Source organism: Tachyglossus aculeatus, chromosome 6 (assembly GCF_015852505.1).
Source record: "Tachyglossus aculeatus isolate mTacAcu1 chromosome 6, mTacAcu1.pri, whole genome shotgun sequence".
Classification (NCBI taxonomy): Eukaryota; Metazoa; Chordata; class Mammalia; order Monotremata; family Tachyglossidae; genus Tachyglossus; species Tachyglossus aculeatus.
The window spans coordinates 36,498,212-36,518,934 of record NC_052071.1 but is presented as its reverse complement, the minus strand read 5'-3'; the positions used below and the strand labels follow the sequence as shown (position 1 = coordinate 36,518,934).

The 20,723-nt window shown below is 50.0% G+C and overlaps 2 protein-coding genes across 6 annotated transcripts in view; both read left to right on the top strand.

The window, feature by feature from the left end:
- Positions 1-3,840, top strand: part of IQSEC2 (IQ motif and Sec7 domain ArfGEF 2) — a 133,815-nt gene extending 129,975 nt beyond the window's left edge. Inside the window, 1 exon segment of the mRNA XM_038747655.1 lies at positions 48-3,840. Coding sequence (XP_038603583.1) covers positions 48-1,094 — 1,047 coding nt within the window. The 3' untranslated portion in view covers positions 1,095-3,840.
- A 14,365-nt stretch (positions 3,841-18,205) lies between these two features.
- KDM5C (lysine demethylase 5C) overlaps positions 18,206-20,723 on the top strand; it is a 39,098-nt gene continuing 36,580 nt past the window's right edge. For all 5 annotated transcript variants that reach the window (XM_038747881.1, XM_038747879.1, XM_038747880.1 and 2 more), the window contains exon 1: positions 18,206-18,431. In XM_038747881.1, coding sequence (XP_038603809.1) covers positions 18,282-18,431 — 150 coding nt within the window. In that variant the 5' untranslated portion in view covers positions 18,206-18,281. The remainder of the gene's footprint in view (positions 18,432-20,723) is intronic.

Genomic DNA, 20,723 nt, shown 5'->3' with positions numbered 1-20,723 from the left:
CCCGCCCCCCATCTGGGCTGACTCCCCTTTTCCTCCCTCCGCACCAGGGGTCTATTATTAGCAGTCCCCGCCCCCACCAACGGATGCCACCGCCTCCACCACCTGAGGAGTACAAGAGCCAGCGGCCCGTCTCCAACTCCTCCTCCTTCCTGGGCTCCTTGTTTGGCAGCAAGCGCGGGAAGGGGCCCTTCCAGACGCCTCCCAGTCAGGCCTCGGCCTCCTCCTCGTCGGCCTCTTCTTCCCACCACCCCCACCACGCCCATCCCCACCACCTCCACGGGCCTGGCCCGCTGGGGGACGGCCAGTCCAAAATCCAGGCGCTGCATGCCCAGTATTGCCACGGTCAGGGGCCCGCCCCGCCTCCCTACCACCAGCCTCCGCTGCCTCCCCCTCCCCAGCAGCCTGCCCCGCTTCCCCAGCAGTCGGTCATCCCCCCGCCGCCAGCCTCCGCCCCGCCCGTGGGGCCTCATCGCTACCACGGGCAGGGCCCCCCGGCGCCCCAGCACTTTACGCTGGGGCGGGTGGGGCGGGCGGCCAAGCGGGGGGGAGCCGCCCCGGCCTCCTCCCACCCCCAGTTTGCTCTGCATGGGCGCCATCCTCTCAATCAGCCCACCTCCCCCCTGCCCCTGTACAGCCCCGCGCCCCAGCATGCCCTGAGCCATACTTACCCTCAGCACCTCCACCAGGCCCCCGGCCCGCCCCCGGGCCACTCCATACACAAGCAGGGGCCCAAGCACTTTATCTTCAGCCACCACCCCCAACTGATGCAGCAGCAGCACGGCGGGCACCCAGGGCAACGCCAGGCAGGCGGCCCCTACGCCGCCCACGCCCACTCGCATCCCCACCACCCCCAGTCCCCGCTCTCGCCCCACTCGCCCATTCCCCCGCACCCTTCTTACCCGCCCTTGCCTCCGCCCTCGCCTCACACCCCCCTCACTCCTCACACCCCGATGACCCCCCACTCTCCGGTGCCCCCAACTTCCCCTCACGCCCCGCATGCCCCTCTGCATGGCGTGGGGCCGACGGGACTGGCCAATCCGCCCACCGCCAACCCCAAGCCCAAACCGGTCAACAGAATCAGTACCGTAGTCTGAGCAGCCCCAGGGTCGCCCTTTGACCTAGGGGAAGAAGACCTCTGACCTCTGAAACCGTTCCTTTTCCAAATAGATATTCAGGGATTTTATATAAATATATAGAATATATTTATTTATATAAAAATCTCTGAATTTTATACCCATATAGAAAATCTCCCAGGACACACTGATAGACACATCCTCGACTGTTGGGGTAGGCGGTCAGGCATGGCTAAACTCAGCCCCCACAGGGTTCTCATTTCTCCCCCCCGCCCTTCCCGACTTGCCCGCTGTCCTCTCTTCTAGGCCAGTTTGAGACGAGGAGCAGTTTTTCCTGCCCCTTCTTCTCTCCTCTCCTCTGTGAAATCTTACTCAGATCCAGCCCAGGGTCCCCTGATCCCCTGGAAGGCCTACGGGGCAGAGTGACCAGAGCCGAACGAGATTCTTCAGGAGCAAACGGACACAGTTCAGCACATTGACAGGATGAGGAACCGGACGGAACACGTGGCTGGGCGGGAACACGCCTTCGGCCTTCTGCCCTCTCTGCCCTTCTTTTTGGTGTTGCTTGACTCTACAACCAGCAGGGACCTCCTCCACCCTTGCCTCACCCTGTGTGTTTGTTCGTTTGGTTTTTTTTCTTTTCCCCCCTCGGGGAGGCCCAAAATGTGGCGATGCCGGGGAGCGGAGGAAGGGCCGGCTTTCAGTGTAGCTGCCGCGTAAGGCTGAGAGAATCCCGTGGAGGGGAGGTTAGGGTCCAGGGTGCAGCCGCCTGCACCGTACTCCGACCTCCCTAGCCCTCAAAGCTGTTCAAGCCCCCTGATTGTAAATTTGGCTTATCTCTGGGAAGTGGGGGATAGGGCGTCTACCGTGTGTGGTATATCCTGCCCGGGGTACATAACTAAGTATATGCAGTAGAACAGGCACTCTCAGCAACCACCTCAGGTTGGTAAAAGGATTCGTGTGGACATGTATGTGTATGCGTATGGACTCCCACCCTTCCCCAAAACCCACCCATCCACTCACCCTTGGCCCCAGCCAGGACGGGGGACGGACGGACACTCACACTCCCTTACACCCCCCTTCCCGCCCCCCTTATGCCCTAGCCGGCCAACCGACGTACATGCGTTTGTGCTTACGTTCAAATGCTGCTCTCTCTAGAGGGTGGCGTGAACGAATCGTCCAACCGCCCCCCGCCATTCCCCTTTGCCTCCATTCTCCTTTCCCACCAGCTGCTGCAGCCGCAGATTTGGAGCTGGATTCGGAAGCGATGCAAAGAAGTCCCTTTGACTTCTTCCTTGATACCCCTTTCTTCCTCCCCTTCATCCCTCTGTTCAGTTTCCTAGGAAGGAGCAGCAGCCATTGACTCTGGGCCTTGCCTCCTGATCCCTCAGTATTTTTGGTGGGCAGGCCAGGAGCTGCCATTTTGCACATGGTCAGGAAGACGGTGGGGGCACCAAGGAGGAAAAGGGGTAGAGTCGGCGTTCTTCCTTTCCCGGGAGGGCTGAGGAAGCAGCGCGGGGCCAGGTTGTTCCTCGGCTCTTGCCGGTAACACATTAAGGGCTACCCGACTGGAGGAGGGGAGAGGGAGGAGGCTGGCCTGGGGAGGGCTGAATTTGGAACTCGGTGGAACTGAAGCCTTTTTCTTCCTCTCCTTCGGCCGACCTCAATGAGGCCCTTAGGGTTTAGGGGATGGCCTGACGACCCCTCCATCGCCACTCCCCCTTCTCGAGTGGCTCTCCCCCACTTCCCCCTGTGTGTGAGCCTCCAAGCAGGGAGATGGAACCCCCTCCTATGCCCAGTGAGAGGGCCCCATCATCATCACCCCAACCCCATTCTGTCCTAACCAAACAAATGCCAATGCACTTTAGACTCCCTGGGCATACACCCCCCCCCCCCCCCAACCTCCAACAGGGCATATACCTCCCTCCCCCAGCCACCAAGCTACCCCCGCCCCGTTTCTGCTCCCTGCAGGGTCCCCAGAGGGTGCTCAGGGGCCACCATGTGACTGGGCATTATTTTTGCCCTGGCAGTTGAGGTTAAGAAAGTCAAGAAGACGGAGGTGATGCAAGCGAGGGGTGATCATTTGGGGAAAGAGGGGTGGCAGGGGGAGTCCGAAGGTGCCCTGTTGCGACTTTGGAAATGGAATGTAGTGAAGAGTGAAGCGAGGCCCAAGTCCATGGAATACGCTCCGGGGGGGTGGCACCTTGGAAGTGAAAGCTGCCCTTCAATACTTCCCCCACCCCAGGCCCAAGGTTTGCAGAGGCTCCAAATAGCCCACCCTGCTCCATTGAGGCTCCCTGTGCCGAGGAAAAGGCAACTGTGACCTGCGACTGCCCTTGCCGGCTGGGCCTCCTGTCTCCCACCCTCGGAGCACCTCCTCCCTTTTTATTTATTATAAATATATTTTTTACAATCTGGGTCCTCCCCCCAACCCCTCTCTCGCTGCTTTCGCCTTGCACCGTCCCTCAGCCTTGCATGTCCGCCACCTTGTCGTTGCTGTACAGACCCTGACTGTATATAGTATAAATACGTCACTTGGGGCTGCTGGACTGGAGGGGCAGTGCCCACCAGAGCGTGCGCGGGGACTCCTTCACTACCCTCCTCCCCGCTAACTACCCTCTCTCCCTAGCAGCGGCTGGGTTTTGATACCGCGGGGTGTGGACGGAAGGGATTTAAGCTGTTGCGATCGAGGTTTTTTCTTCTCTTTGTACATAAAAATGTATATTTGATGCCTCATAAATGCCCAAATGTCTTTGGCGTGTGCTCACCTAGGCCTCTGCCTGCTCCTTCCCCTTGTGGGGTCGTGAAGCTGGAGGGTGGGCGAATGGGGAGGTTGGCCAGCTGGGTGCCAGGAGGTGAGCAGGAGGAAGACCAGAGAGACCGGGTTGAGAATATCCAAACTTTCTGCCATTTTCCTCAAAACTAGAGCCCTTCCCTCAACCCCCAACGTATACGCGCACCCCAACCCCAGGCTAGGATTGAACCAGCTCCCGGAACGGAGACCCTTGCCACGGGACAATCGGGTGCCTCTCCAAATTCCTATTCCCTCTTTTCCTTCTCCTCCTCTAATATGGTCCTGAGTTTAGCATCGAGTTGGGAGATTAAAGGGGAACCCTGGGTTCCTGGGGACCCAGGAATTGGGGCCGTAGCCTCAGGGGCTTTGGCTCCAACCTGCAGACTGAGAACGTTGTTTCTCTCGGGGCCAGCCGTGCAATAAGGTAGTAGCCCCAGCTTTGCCCTCCACGGACATCATGGTGCTAAACACCCCTTGACCTGACACAAAGGTCGGAATAGAGTGGCCCCCACCTCTTCATCATACACCGTGGCCCTCATTTCCCTGGCTTGTGGTTTCATCTTTGAATGCAAGGACTATAGCGTTTCCCTGATTTCCCTCTTAGCTCATGACAGTGTCCAACCTGGTTATCTTGTATCTACCCCATCACTCAGAACAGTACTTGCCCCCGGTAAGTGCGTAACAAATACCATAATAATTCCACTTACATTCTTCTGCCACAGAGTGGAATTGGTGACCTGTAGAAAACCTTATCTTTTCACCTCCAAGTCACTATCATGTCCTCTCCTCTCTGCTTTCCCTTCCTCCCGATTCTCACATCATTCCCTTTGCTCTAATGTATTTCCCAGCTTCGCCCTTTCCACATCTCTAGAGCGGCTCCCCTCAGATCCAACATCTCCACTTCCCACCTTCCTACAGTTCTCTCCTGAGGCAGCTGCCCAGGCCTCTCAGCCTCATTCCTTTCCCATTTGTGTTTGTTTAGTGTCTCCTGTACTTCCCATCACTGTAAGGAGGAGGTTTTCAGGCGGGAATTCTCCATTTCCATCTGCAGGAGCAAAGATCTGCCCATCCCAAAGCTACTTCTAATCCTAGCCCAAGCACATCCAAGCATCCAGAGGACAATTCCCCCGGGCCCGGTATATTCCTGCCCATTCGGCGGGCCTCCTTCCCTTGTCGAAGGGTCTCGATACGGCTGGCCACCAATGGGGACCACCTCCCTGGCCAGCTATTCTCAGATCTCCTCGTCCTAAAAGAGGCCTGGGGGCATCCAAACAATAGATTGTCCAACCTTGAGACCCACGAGTCAAGCCGTGTCTATGCAAGTCTCTTCTCCCAGCAACAACTACAAATGTCTGGGGATATAAAGATGCCCTAATGGAGAGGGGGTATGAGTGCCTCTGTGTGTGTGTAAAAGTGCACGGACGTGAAACTGGTAAGTGTGGAGAAAAGTTTGCCTTTTGTCTTAAAAATAAGGAGAAAAGGGATTTTGTTGAGTTCCATCCTGGCCAGTCAAGACCCCAAAATTGAACACAAGCACCCCCAAAAATTCCTGTTAACAGCAGCCGTCGGCCCAGAATTTAAGGAGGAGCCCAGGAGAAGCTGGAAGTCATCAAAAAGCTGATGACTCAATCATCTCTGGAAGATACTACAAAACAGCCGAGCTCCCCTCCCCTCAGAGAGGAAGGCCCAAGGCCTTCCCAAGCGCTTAGTACAGTGCTCTGCACACAGTAAGCGCTCAATAAATACGATTGATGAAGGCTGTCTGCCCTGAGTGTAAACACAGGGTGTAAACATTAAGGTACTTGCCGTCCCTCAGGACTCGGCCCACAGGAGAAATCAAGCAATCGAACAATGGTATTTATTGAGTACTTACTATATGGAGAGCACTGTTTCAAGCACTTGGGAGAGTACAGAGTTAGCGGACACTGTTTCCTGCCCACAACAAGCTTAAATCTAGAGAAAGGCACAGGACTATTTATGATGAGTAGGGACTGTCTCTATATGTTGCCAACTTGTACTTCCCAAGCGCTTAGTACAGTGCTCTGCACACAGTAAGCGCTCAATAAATACGATTGATGATGATGATGATGGGTAAAGCTATGGTTGGGGGTTGTATTACAGAGATCAGAAGGGGGTCCTTGTGTCCGTTTGTGCTGGAGGGCTTGGACTGGTGGGCTGTTAGGCGGAATCATTCGGTGGTGAAGTTTGACTCTTCTTGAAAATGTGGGGTCTATTAGTTGGTCAGTAAACCTTGCTGAACCCCATCTACGATAACTCCCTGATGACTTGAGGGTTGGGAATCACGGCTGAACGGGGAGTCCGTTTCTGGTGCCGCAATCTGAATTGGGAAGTGTAATTTTGGAAGTTTCTAACCCTCAGCTCAGACCACCGAGGAAACTATGGTTGGTGAGACTGGTTTGGCCATCTAGAGAGTCCTCTCAACCTGAAATTTTGGGAAGCAGCGTGGCTCAGTGGAAAGAGCCCGGGCTTTGGAATCAGAGATCACGGGTTCACATCCCAGCTCCTCCAATTGTCAGCTGTGTGACTTTGGGCAAGTCACTTAACTTCTCTGGGCCTCAGTTACCTCATCTGTAAAATGGGGATTAAGACTGTGAGCCCCCGCATGGGACAACCTGATCACCTTGCTCCCCAGTGCTTAGAACAGTGCTTTGCACATAGTAAGCGCTTAATAAATGTCATTAAAAAAAACTTTTCTTTTCCTTCTTCAAGTGGGTAGTAATAATAATAATAATGGCATTTATTAAGCACTTACTATGTGCAAAGCACTGTTCTAAGCACTGGGGAGGTTACAAGGTGATCAGGTTGTCCCACAGGGGGCTTACATATATACACCTGTATATATGTTTGTACATATTTATTACTGTATTTATTTTACTTGTACATATCTATTCTATTCATTTTATTTTGTTAATATGTTTGGTTTTGTTCTGTCTCCCCCTTCTAGACTGTGAGCCCACTGTTGGGTAGGGACTGTCTCTAGATGTTGCCAACTTGTACTTCCCAAGCGCTTAGTACAGTGTTCTGCACTCAGTAAGCGCTCAGTAAATACGATTGATTGATTGATTACAGCCTTAATCCCCATTTTACAGATGAGGTAATAATAATAATAATATTTGTTAAGCGCTTACTATGTGCAAAGCACTGTTCTAAGCGCTGGGGGGATACAAGGTGATCAAGTTGTCCCACGTGGGGCTCACAGTCTTAATCCCCCATTTTACAGATGAGGTAACTGAGGCTCAGAGAAGTTAAGTGACTTGCCCAAGGTCACACAGCAGACATGTGGCGGAGCCGGGATTCGAACCCATGACCCCTGACTCCAAAGCCCGGGCGCTTTCCACTGATGAGGTAACTGAGGCCCAGAGAAGTTAAGTGATTTGCCCGAAGTCACACAGCTGTCAGTTGGCAGAGTCAGAATTCGAACCCATGACCTCTGACTCCCAAGCCCATGTGCTTTCCAGTGAGCCACGCTGTACCTCATTACACAGGCTTTTTTCACCTTCACAGCTCTACCTGAACTTGGAGAGATTGAACTTGGAGATTTTTTTCCTCAAAAATCTCCAGTGGCTACCAATCAATCCGCGCATCAGGCAGAAACTCCTCACCCTGGGCTTCCAGGCTGTCCATCGCCTCGCCCCCTCCTACCTCCCCTCCCTTCTGTCCTTCTCCAGCCCGGCCCGCACCCTCCGCTCCTCTGCCGCTAATCTCCTCACCGTACCTCGCTCTCGCCTGTCCCGCCATCGACCCCCGGCCCACGTCCTCCCCCGGGCCTGGAATGCCCCCAATCCCTCTGCCCATCCGCCAAGCTCGCTCTCTTCCTCCCTTCAAGGCCCTACTGAGCGCTCACCTCCTCCAGGAAGCCTTCCCAGACTGAGCCCCTTCCTTCCTCTCCCCCTCATCCCCCTCTCCATCCCCCCCATTTTACCTCCTTCCCTTCCCCACAGCACCTGTATATATGTATATATTTTTGTACATATTTATTACTCTATTTATTTTACTTGTACATATCTATCCTATTTATTTTATTTTGTTAGTATGTTTGGTTTTGTTCTCTGTCTCCCCCTTTTAGACTGTGAGCCCACTGTTGGGTAGGGACTGTCTCTATATGTTGCCAATTTGTACTTCCCAAGCGCTTAGTACAGTGCTCTGCACATAGTAAGCGCTCAATAAATACGATTGATGATGATGATGATGATGATGGAGAGGTCCTAAAAAACAAAGACAAACAGCAAATAATTGAAAGCCTACTCCGGGCAGGGACTGTATTTGAGGGTGAGCACATTTAGCGATGAAGCATCCTGGCTCCGCTCCCACTTGAGGCAGATGGAGGTAGAGTTGGTAGCGAAATAGAGTTGCACTCTCTGAGACATGAGCAGAGATTGCCAATGGTCAGTGGTATTTATTGAGCGCTTATTTTGTGCACTGTATGGGTTCAAATCCCGGCTCTGCCAATTGTCAGCTGTGTGACTTTGGGCAAGTCACTTAACTTCTCTGTGCCTCTGTTACCTCGTCTGTAAAATGGGGATTAAGATTGTGAGCCCCATGTGGGACAACCTGATCACCATGATGATGATGATGGCACTTATTTTAGACTGTGAGCCCACTGTTGGGTAGGGACTGTCTCTATATGTTGCCAACTTGTACTTCCCAAGCGCTTAGTACAGGGCTCTGCACACAGTAAGCTCTCAATAAATACGATTGATGATGATGATGATGATGATGATGGCGGCATTTATTAAGCACTTACTACATGCAAAGCACTGTTCTAAGCGCTGGGGAGGTTACAAGGAGATCAGGTTGTATCTTGTAACAGTGCTTGGAACAGTGCTTGGCACATAGTAAGTACTTAACAAATATTATTATTATTATTATTATTATCATTATTATTATTATTATTATTATTATTACTGACTGCTTGGGAGAATACATCAGAGTTGGTAGACATGTTCCCTTGACAACAACAAGCTTACAATCTAGGGACCTGGTGACTGAAGGGGCCTGCCGGGACTTTGGCGGGGAAAGGGATCATCATCATCATCAATCGTATTTATTGAGCGCTTACTATGTGCAGAGCACTGTACTAAGCGCTTGGGAAGTACAAATTGGCAACATATAGAGACAGTCCCTACCCAACAGTGGGCTCACAGTCTCAAAAGGGGATGAAAGGGATGAGCTGAGGATCAGTTGCAGAGGAGTCAGGCAGTAGCAGACCCTCTCTCCATTATCTTCCCTCTCCCTCCAGGCCCCAGCACAGCAGGATGGAGGTAATAATAATAAGAATGATAGCATTTATTAAGTGCTTACTATGTGCAAAGCACTGTTCTAAGAGCTGGGGAGGTTACAAGGTGATGCGGTTGTCTCACGGGAGGCTCACAGTCTTAATCCCCATTTTACAGATGAAGTAACTGAGGTGCAGAGAAGTGAAGTGACTTGCCCAAAGTCACACAGCTGACAATTGGCGGAGCCGGGATTAGAACCCATGACCTCGGAGTCCAAAGCCCGGGCTCTTTCCACTGAGCCACGAGGTAGTAATCATAATGATGCTGCTGATGATAATAATAACTGTGGTATTTGTTAAGTACTTTATGCTGGGGTGGATACAAGATCGAACAGTTCCTGTTGCACGTGGGACTCCCCATCTAAGCGGGAGGGGGAACTGGTATGGAATCCCCATTTTATAGATGAGGAAACTGAGGTACCAAGGAGTTAGATAACTTGGCCAAGGTCACACAGCAGGCACGTGGCAGAGCCGGGATTAGAACTCAGGCCCTCTGACTCTCAGGACCGTGCTCTTTCTGCTAATAATAATAATAATGGCATTTATTAAGCACTTACTATGTGCAAAGCACTGTTCTAAGCGCTGGGGAGGTTACAAGGTGATCAGGTTGTCCCACAGAGGGCTCACAGTCTTCATCCCCATTTTACAGATGAGGTAACTGAGGCACAGAGAAGTTAAGTGACTTGCCCAAAGTCACACAGCTGACAATTGGCAGAGCTGGGATTTGAACCCATGACTTCTGACTCCAAAGCCCATGTTCTTTTCCACTGAGCCATGCTGCTTCTCTGCCACACTGCTTTTTGTAAAAAGGCTCCTCTCGCATCCCTGCCCCTCCTCACATTCTCTGCCTGGTGACGGTGAAGCTGGAGAGAGTGGAGGAACAACAACAGAGGAAGATCAGCAGGGACCAAATGAGGTAGCTGAGATGGGGAAGATCCAGATAATAATAATAATAATAATAATAATAATAATAATAATAATAATGATGGCATTTATTAAGTACTTACTATGTGCAAGGCACTGTTCTAAGTGCTGGGAAGGTTACAAGGTGATCAGGTTGTCCCCCGGGGGGCTCACAGTCTTAATCTCCATTTTCCAGATGAGGTAACTGAGGCACAGAGAAGTTAAGCGACTTGCCCAAAGTCACACAGCTGACAACTGGCGGAGCCAGGATTTGAACCCATGACCTCCAAAGCCCGGGCTCTTTCCACTGAGCCATGCTGCTTCTCTGTTCTCCGCAGATGGCTGCAGACCCCCTAACCGATGGGGAGAGATAATAATAATAATAATAATAATAATAATAATAATAATAATAATAATGATGGCATTTGTTAAGTGCCTACTATATGCAGAGCACTGTTCTAAGCGCTGGGGGGGATACAAGGTGATCAAGTTGCCCCACGTGGGGCTCACAATCTTAATCCCCCTTTTACAGATGAGGTAACTGAGGCTCAGAGAAGTGAAGTGACTTGCCCAAGGTTACACAGCAGTCAGGTGGCAGAGTTGGGATTTGAACCCATGACCTCTGACTCCAAAGCCCGGGCTCTTTCCACTGAGCCACGCTGCTTCTCATAATGATGGCATTTATTAAGCGCTTACTATGTGCAAAGCACTGTTCTAAGCGCTGGGGAGGTTACAAGGGTGATCAGGTTGTCCCAGGGGGGACTCACAGTTTTAATCCCCATTTTACAGATGAGGGAACTGAGGCCCAGAGAAGTTAAGTGACTTGCCCAAAGGCACACAGCTGATAACTGTCGGAGTCGGGATTTGAACTCATGACCTCTGACTCCAAAGCCCGGGCTCTTTCCACTGAGCCACACTGAGAGATGTGTCTGACCTGTGTCCTCTCCCCCTCGTCCCCCTCTCCATCCCCCCCACCTTACCTCCTTCCCTTCCCCACAGCACCTGTATATATGTATATATGTTTGTACGGATTTATTACTCTATTTATTTATTTTACTTGTACATATCTATTCTATTTTATTTTGTTAATGTGTTTTGTTTTGTTCTCTGTCTCCCCCCTCTAGACTGTGAGCCCACTGTTGGGTAGGGACCGTCTCCCTATGTTGCCAACTTGGACTTCCCAAGCGCTTAGTCCAGTGCTCTGCACACAGTAAGCGCTCAATAAATACGATTGATTGATTGATTGTCTGGCAGGCAAGATCTGGGCTCTCCACCTCATAATCAGCGAGACGAGCTCACGGAAGGATGTTGGGACGCCAGGAAGATCAGACCCAAGAGGGCGGGTCCTCTTGGATCTCTTCTAGGCCAATATGGTAGTCATCATCATCGATCGTATTTATTGAGCGCTTACTATGTGCAGAGCACTGTACTAAGCGCTTGGGAAGGACAAATTGGCAACATATAGAGACAGTCCCTACCCAACATTGGGCTCACAGTCTCAATCAATCAATCAATCAATCAATCCTCTAATTCTAATCCTGCCTCTGCCACTTGCCTGTATGTGACCTTGGACAAGTCGCTCAGCTTCTCTATGCCTCAGTTTTCTCATCTGTAAACGGGGAGCACTTCACAGCACATCTTCCCTTTGTTCTCTGGTCTTCTGACCAGACTGTGAGCCCACTGTGGGGTAGGGACCGTCTCTATATGTTGCCAACTTGTACTTCCCAAGCGCTTAGTACAGCGCTCTGCACACAGTAAGCGCTCAATAGATACGATTGATTGATTGATTCTGAAAGGAGTAGCTGAGAACAAGATGAAGCTACCCCTTGGATCTACATCCCCCGCCTTCTTACCTCCTTCCCTTCCCCACAGCACCTGTATAGATGTATATATGTACATATTCATTACTCTATTTCTTTCTTTCTTTCTTTCTTTTACTTGTACATATCTATTCTATTTATTTTATTTTGTTAGTATGTTTGGTTTTGTTCTCTGTCTCCCCCTTTTAGACTGTGAGCCCGCTGTTGGGTAGGGACTGTCTCTAGATGTTGCCAATTTGGACTTCCCAAGCGCTTAGTACAGTGCTCTGCACATAGTAAGCGCTCAATAAATACGATTGATGATGATGATCTAATCAGGACCCCCGGCCTGCTGTTCAGTGGGGTTTAATCACCTTGATAACAAGGCCGAGGCTGATTCTCCTTCTCCTGGGACAAGGACTGCATTTGAACCGATTAACTTGGGCTTGGCCGATAGAAAACACTTAATACTATATTAATATTAATTATTCAAGTTTATCTTGGTACAGTATAGTGCTTGCTACGTAATGGGGGCTTAACAAATGTCAATAATAATATTAATAACAATCAAGGAGTCTGAGGCAGCGTCAGTTACTGAGGTTCAAGAGTTTCATCCGGAAACTCCGGGCTGAGCTCAGCGTCCTTGACCTGGACCAAAGAAGGAATTGGGTTTTTCTGTTTGTTTGTTTATGGTATTTGTTAATCAATCGATCGTATTTATTGAGCGCTTACTGTGTGCAGAGCACTGGACTAAGCGCTTGGGAAGTACAAGTTGGCAACATATAGAGACAGTCCCTACCCAACAGTGGGCTCATAATCAATCAATCAATCAATCGTATTTATCGAGCGCTTACTGTGTGCAGAGCGCTGTACTAAGCGCTTGGGAAGTACAAGAGCTTTGGAGTCAGAGGTCATGGGTTTGAATCCCAGCTCCGCCACATGTCTGCTGTGTGACCTTGGGCAAGTCACTTCACTTCTCTGAGCCTCAGTTCCCTCATCTGTAAAATGGGGATGAAGACTGCGAGCCCCCCGTGGGACAACCTGATCACCTTGGATCCTCCCCAGCGCTTAGAACATAGTAAGCGCTTAACAAGTACCACAATTATTATTATTCATCCATTCCATCGTATTTATTGAGCGCTGTGTGCTCAGCACTGTGCTAAGCACTTAGGAAGTACAAGGGCTTTGGGAAGTACACGGGCTTTGGAGTCAGAGGTCATGGGTTCGAATCCCAGCTCCACCACATGTCTGCTGTGTGACCTTGGGCAAGTCACTTCACTTCTCTGAGCCTCAGTTCCCTCATCTGTAAAATGGGGATGAAGACTGTGAGTCCCACGTCTGACAACCTGATCACCTTGGATCCTCCCCAGCGATTAGAACATAGTAAGCGCTTAACAAATACCACAATTATTATTGTTCATTCACTTCATTGTATTTATTGAGCACTAACTGTGTGCAGAGCACTGTGCTAAGCGCTTGGGAAGTACAAGAGCTTTGGAGTCAGAGGTAATGGGTTCAAATCCCAGCTCCGCCACAAGTCTGCTTTGTGACCTTGGGCAAGTCAGTTCACTTCTCTGAGCCTCAGTTCCCTCATCTATAAAATGGGGATGAAGACTGTGAGCCCCATGTGGGACAACCTGATCACCTTGGATCCTCCCCAGTACTTAGAACATAGTAAGCACTTAACAAATACCACAATTATTATTGTTCATTCATTTCATCGTGTTTATTGAGCTCTGACTGTGTGCAGAGCACTGTGCTAAGCGCTTGGGAAGTACAAGAGCTTTGGAGTCAGAGGTCATGGGTCATTCCCATCCTTCCTCTCCCCATCCCCCCACCTTACCTCCTTCCCCTCCCCACAGCACCTGTATATATGGATATATGTTTTTATGTATTTATTACTGTATTCATTTATTTATTTTATTTGTACATATTTATTCTATGTATTTTATTTTGTTAATATGTTTTGTTTAGTTGTCTGTCTCCCCCTTCTAGACTGTGAGCCCGCTGTTGGGTAGGGACCGTCTCTCGATGTTGCCAACTTGGACTTCCCAAGCGCTTAGTCCAGTGCCCTGCACACAGTCAGCGCTCAATAAATACGATTGAATGAATGAATGAATGGGTTCGAATCCCGGCTCCACCACGTGTCTGCCGTGTGACCTTGGGCAAGTCACTTCACTTCTCTGAGCCTCAGTTCCCTCATCTGTAAAATGGGGGTGAAGACTGTGAGCCCCACGTGGGACAACCTGAACACCTTGGATCCGCCTCCAGCGCTTGGGTTCAAATCCTGCCTCCACCAGTTGTCAGCTGTGTGACTTTGGGCAAGTCACTTAACTTCTCTGCCCCTCAGTTCCCTCATCTGTAAAATGGGGATGAAGACTGTGAACCCCCATGGGACAACCTGATCACCTTGTAACCTCCCCAGCGCTTAGAACAGTGCTTTGCACATAGTAAGCGCTTAATGCCAACATTATTATTATTAGAGCAGTGCTCTGCACATAGTAAGTGCTTAACAAATGCCATCATTATTATCATTATTATTATTACAAGCCGGAAACCTAGAGAAACGGTCCCTACGCACCAACGGGCTCACAGTCTAGAAGGGGGGAGACAGACAACAAATCGGGTCCCTTTTGCTGCCCAGCTCGAGGATTCCCAAGTCCCTGCGGGTTCATTCATTCATTCAATTGTATTTATTGAGCGCTTACTGTGTGCAGAGCACTGGACTAAGCGCTTGGGAAGTGCTCTCTTCCTCCCTTCAAAGCCCTACTGAGAGCTCACCTCCTCCAGGAGGCCTTCCCACACTGAGCCCCCTCCTTCTCCTCCCCATCCTCCCCGCCTTACCTCCTTCCCCTCCCCACAGCACCTGTATATATGTATATATGTTTGTACAGATTTAGTACTCTATTTTACTTGTACATATTTATTCTATTTATTTTATTTAGTTTATATGTTTTGTTGCCTGTCTCCCCCTTCTAGACTGTGAGCCCGCTGTTGGGTAGGGACCATCTCTAGATGTTGCCAACTTGTACTTCCCAAGCGCTTAGTCCAGTGCTCTGCACACAGTAAACACTCAATAAATACGATTGAATGAATGAATGAATATGTATATATGTTTGTACATGTTTATTACTCTATTTTATTTGGTTTATATGCTTTGTTTCATTGTCTGTCTTCCCCTTCTAGACTGTGAGTCCGCTGTTGGGTAGGGACTGTCTCTAGATGTTGCCAACTTGGACTTCCCAAGCGCTTAGTCCAGTGCTCTGCACACAGTAAGCGCTCGATAAATACGATTGAATGAATGAATTAATATGTATATATGCTTGTACATATTTATTACTCTAATTTATTTAACTTGTGCATATTTATTCTATTTATTTTATTTGGTTTATATGCTTTGTTTCGTTGTCTGTCTTCCCCCTCTAGACTGTGAGTCCACTGTTGGGTAGGGACCGTCTCTGTACGTTGCCAATTTATCCTTCCCAAGCTCTTAGTCCAATCAATCAATCAATCGTATTTATTGAGCGCTTACTATGTGCAGAGCACTGTACTAAGTGCTTGGGAAGTACAAATTGGCATCACATAGAGACAGTCCCTACCCAACAGTGGGCTCACAGTCTAAAAGTGGGCTCACAGTCTAAAAGTGGGCTCACAGTCTAAAAGAGTCCAGTGCTCTGCACACGGGAAGCGCTCGAGATATATGATTGAATGAATGAATGAATATGTATATATGTTTGTACATATTTATTACTCTATTTTACTTGTGCATATTTATTCTATTTATTTTATTTGGTTTATATGTTCTGTTTTGTTGCCTGTCTCCCCCTTCTAGACTGTTGGGTAGGGACCGTCTTTATAAGTTGCCAACTTGGACTTCCCAAGCGCTTAGTCCAGTGCTCTGCACACAGTAAGCACTCAGTAAATACGATTGAATGAATGAGGTGATCTCTCAGTAGGGCTTTGAAGGGAGGAAGCGAGCTAGCTAGTTTCCCGGGAAGGCTAAGGCCCGGCAAAGGCTAAGGCCCGGCATTCCTCTCGCTTCCCAGAGGCTCCTCCTTCAAGGGGCGGGATGTTAGTCCAGTGCTCTGCACACAGGAAGTGCTCAATAAATACGATTGAATGAATGAAGGAAAAGTGAGTTCTACGATTGAATGAATGAATGAATGAATAAAAAGTGAGTTCTCAGTGGGGCTTTGAAGGGAGGAAGAGAGCGAGCTAGTTTCCCGGGAAGGATGAGGCCGGCATTCCCTTCGCTTCCCAGAGGCTCCTCCTTCAAGGGGCGGGATGTTAGTGCAGTGCTCTGCACACAGGAAGCGCTCAATAAGTAATTGAAAGAATGAATGAATGAGGTAGGGCTTTGAAGGGAGGAAGAGAGCGAGCTAGTTTGCACATATTTATTACTCTATTTATTTATTTTACTAGTACATATCTATTCTATTTATTTTATTTTGTTAATTTGTTTTGTTGTCTGTCTCCCCCTTCTAGACTGTGAGCCCGCTGTTGGGTAGGGACCGTCTCTAGATGTTGCCAACTTGGACTTCCCAAGCGCTTAGTACAGTGCTCTGCACACAGTAAGCGCTCAATAAATACGATTGATTGATTGATTTCCCAGGATTTCCCGGGAAGGCTGAGGGCCGGCAGCGTGGCTCAGTGGAAAGAGCACGGGTTTTAGAGTCAGAGGTCATGGGTTCGAATCCCGGCTCTGCCAGTCGTCAGCTGTGTGACTTTGGGCGAGTCACTTAATCAACCAATCAATCAATCGTATTTATTGAGTGCTTACTGTGTGCAGAGCACTGTACTAAGCGCTTGGGAAGTACAAGTTGGCAACATATAGAGACAATCAATCAATCGTTTTTATTGAGCGCTTACTGTGTGCAGAGCACTGTACTAAGCGCTTGGGAAGTACAAGTTGGCAACATAGACAGTCAATCAATCAATCAATCAATCAATCGTATTTATTGAGCGCTTACTGTGTGCAGAGCACTGTACTAAGCGCTTGGGAAGTACAAGCTGGCAACATATAGACGGTCCCTACCCAACAGTGGGCTCACAGTCTAAACGGGGGAGCTGTGCCTCAGTTCCCTCATCTGGAAAATGGGGATGAAGACTGTGAATCCCTCATCAATCAATCAATCAATCGTATTTATTGAGCGCTTACTGTGTGCAGAGCACTGGACTAAGTGCTTGGGAAGTCCAAGTTGGCAACGTATCGAGACGGTCCCTACCCAACAGTGGGCTCACAGTCTAAAAGGGGAAGCTGGGCCTCAGTTCCCTCATCTGGAAAATGGGGATGAAGACTGTGAACCCCCCATCAATCAATCAATCAATCAATCGTCTTTATTGAGCGCTTACTGTGTGCAGAGCATTGGACGAAGCGCTTGGGAAGTATGGGACAACCTGATCACCTTGTAACCTCCCCAGCGCTTAGAACATCATCGTCAATCGTCTTTATTGAGCGCTTACTGTGTGCAGAGCACTGGACTAAGCGCTTGGGAAGTACAAAACAGGGCCTTGCACGTAGTAAGTGCTTAATAAATGCCATTATTATTATTATCAATCAATCAATCAATCGTATTTATTGAGCGCTTACTGTGTGCAGAGCACTGGACGAAGCGCTTGGGAAGTAGGGGACAACCTGATCACCCTGTGACCTCCCCAGCGCTTAGAACAGCGCTTTGCACGTAGTAAGCGCTTAATAAATGCCATTATTATTATTATCAATCAATCAATCGTATTTGTTGAGCGCTTACTGTGTGCAGAGCACTGGACGAAGCGCTTGGGAAGTAGGGGACAACCTGATCACCCTGTGACTTCCCCAGCGCTTAGAACAGCGCTTTGCACGTAGTAAGAGTTTAGTAAATGCTATATTTATTATTATTATTTTTTTATTATTATTTTATTATTATTATTATGATTCCCCAGGCTTCCCCTCAGCTCCTCCTTGAAGGGGCGGGCCGCGACCTCGTCAGCGCGCCCTCCGCCGCCGCCGCTTCTCTTCCTGTCGCCCTCCGCAGCGCGCATGCGCACCCCGCCCTTTAAACGTGCCCGTCCGCAACGAGACCCGGCGCAGGCGCGCCGTCGCCGTGTCCCTCCACCGGCCCGGGACTATTTCTCCACGGCGGGGACGGCTCCCTCCGGCCCTGTCGGTCGGGGATCCCCGCTTTCGGTCCCCGGTGGGAGCGTGGAAGTCCGGGGGGTCCGACGGGAGGGGGCGGCCCGGGCCGTGGGGGCCGCGGGGGGCTCGCGGAGGGATACGGTTTGTTGTGGTGGGAGGGCGACGGGACGGGGAGGAGGCGGCAAGATGGCGGCGGCGGCGGGTGTGAGGCGATAGCGAGGGGGTCGGACCGTGGGCGACGCCATGGCCCCCTGAGGAGGGGAGAGGGCGAGGAGAGGAGGCGGAGGGACTCCGCTCCGCCATGGAGCCCGGCTCCGACGACTTCTTGCCGCCGCCCGAGTGCCCCGTGTTCGAGCCCAGCTGGGCCGAGTTCCGGGACCCGCTGGGCTACATCGCCAAGATCAGGCCCATCGCCGAGAAGTCCGGCATCTGCAAAATCAGGCCGCCCGCGGTGAGGGACGGGGGACGGGGGGACCGGGGGGACGGGGACGGGACGGGGGGAAGGGACACCACACAATCACCACAATCACCGCGTTTCGTCAGCGCTTACTAGGTGCGAAGCCCCGCTCCAAGCGCTGGGTAATAATATGGGTATTTGCTAAGCGCTTACTAGGTGGGAAGCCCTGTTCCAAGCGCTGCATGATAATAGTGGTATTTGGGAAGCGCTTACTATGTGGGAAGCCCCGCTCCAAGCGCTGGATAATAATGACGGTATTTGGGAAGCGCTTACTTGTGTGGGAAGCCTTACTCTAAGCGCTGGATAATAATATTGGTGTTTGGTGAGCGCTTACTATGTGGGAAGCCCTGCTCCAAGCGCTGGATGATAATATTGGTATTTGGGAAGCGCTTACTATGTGGGAAGCCCTGCTCCAAGCCCTGGATAATCATCAGCGCATTTGGGAAGCGCTTACTATGTGGGAAGCCCTGCTCTAAGCGCTGGATAAGAATATTGGTATTTGGGAAGCGCTTACTATGTGGGAAGCCCTGCTCCAAGCGCTGGATAATAATCATGGTATTTGGTAAACGCTTACTATGTGGGAAGCCCTGCTCTAAGCGCTGGATGATAATATTGGTATTTGGGAAGCGCTTACTTATGTGGGAAGCCCTGCTCCAAGCGCTGGATAATAATATTGGTATTTGGGAAGCGCTTATTATGTGGGAAGCCCTGCTCCAAGCGCTGGATGATAATATTGGTATTTGGGAAGCGCTTATTATGTGGGAAGCCCTGCTCCAAGCGCTGGATGATAATATTGGTATTTGGGAAGCCCTTACTTATGTGGGAAGCCCTGCTCCAAGCGCTGGATGATAATATTGGTATTTGGGAAGCGCTTACTATGTGGGAAGCCCTGCTCCAAGCGCTGGATGATAATATTGGTATTTGGGAAGCGCTTACTATGTGGGAAGCCCTGCTCCAAGCGCTGGATGATAATATTGGTATTTGGGAAGCGCTTACTATGTGGGAAGCCCTGCTCCAAGCGCTGGATGATAATATTGGTATTTGGGAAGCGCTTATTATGTGGGAAGCCCTGCTCCAAGCGCTGGATGATAATAGTGGTATTTGGGAAGCGCTTATTATGTGGGAAGCCCTGCTCCAAGCGCTGGATGATAATATTGGTATTTGGGAAGCGCTTACTATGTGGGAAGCCCTGCTCCAAGCGCTGGATGATAATATTGGTATTTGGGAAGCGCTTACTATGTGGGAAGCCCTGCTCCAAGCGCTGGATGATAATATTGGTATTTGGGAAGCGCTTACTATGTGGGAAGCCCTGCTCCAAGCGCTGGATGATAATATTGGTATTTGGGAAGCGCTTACTATGTGGGAAGCCCTGCTCCAAGCCCTGGATAATCATCAGCGCATTTGGGAAGCCCTGCTCCAAGCCCTGGATAATCATCAGCGCATTTGGGAAGCGCTTACTATGTGGGAAGCACTGTTGTAAGCGCTGGATAATAATCATGGCATTTGGTAAGCGCTTACTATGTGGGGAGCCCTGCTCTAAGAGCTGGATAATAATGTTGGTATTTGGTAAGCGCTTACTATGTGGGAAGCCCTGCTCTAAGCGCTGGATAACAATATTGGTATTTGGTAAGCGCTTACTATGTAGGAAGCCCTGCTCTAAGCGTTGGATAATAATATTGGTATTTGGGAAGGGCTTACTATGTGGGAAGCCCTGCTCCAAGCGCTGGATAATAATCACGGAATTTGGTAAGCGCTTACTATGTGGGAAGCCCTGCTCGAAGCGCTGGATAATAATCATGGCATTTGGTAAGTGCTTACTATGTGGGAAGCACTGTTGTAAGCGTTGGATAATAATATTGGTATTTGGTCAGCGCTTACTATGTGGGAAGCGCCTACTGTGTGGGAACCAGTGTTCTAAGAGCTGGATAATAATGGCATTTGGGAAGCGCTTACTATGTGGGAAGCCCTGCTTTAAGCGCTGGATAATAATAATGGTATTTGGTAAGCGCTTACTATGTGGGAAGCCCTGCTCCAAGCGCTGGATAATAATCATGGCATTTGGTAAGTGCTTACTATGTGGGAAGCCCTGTTGTAAGCGTTGGATAATAATATTGGTATTTGGTAAGCGCTTACTATGTGGGAAGCCCTGCTCTAAGCGCTGGATAATAATATTGGTGTTTGGTAAGCGCTTACTATGTGGGAAGCCCTGCTCGAAGCGCTGGATAATAATCAGCGCATTTGGGAAGCGCTTACTATGTGGGAAGCCTTACTCTAAGCGCTGGATAA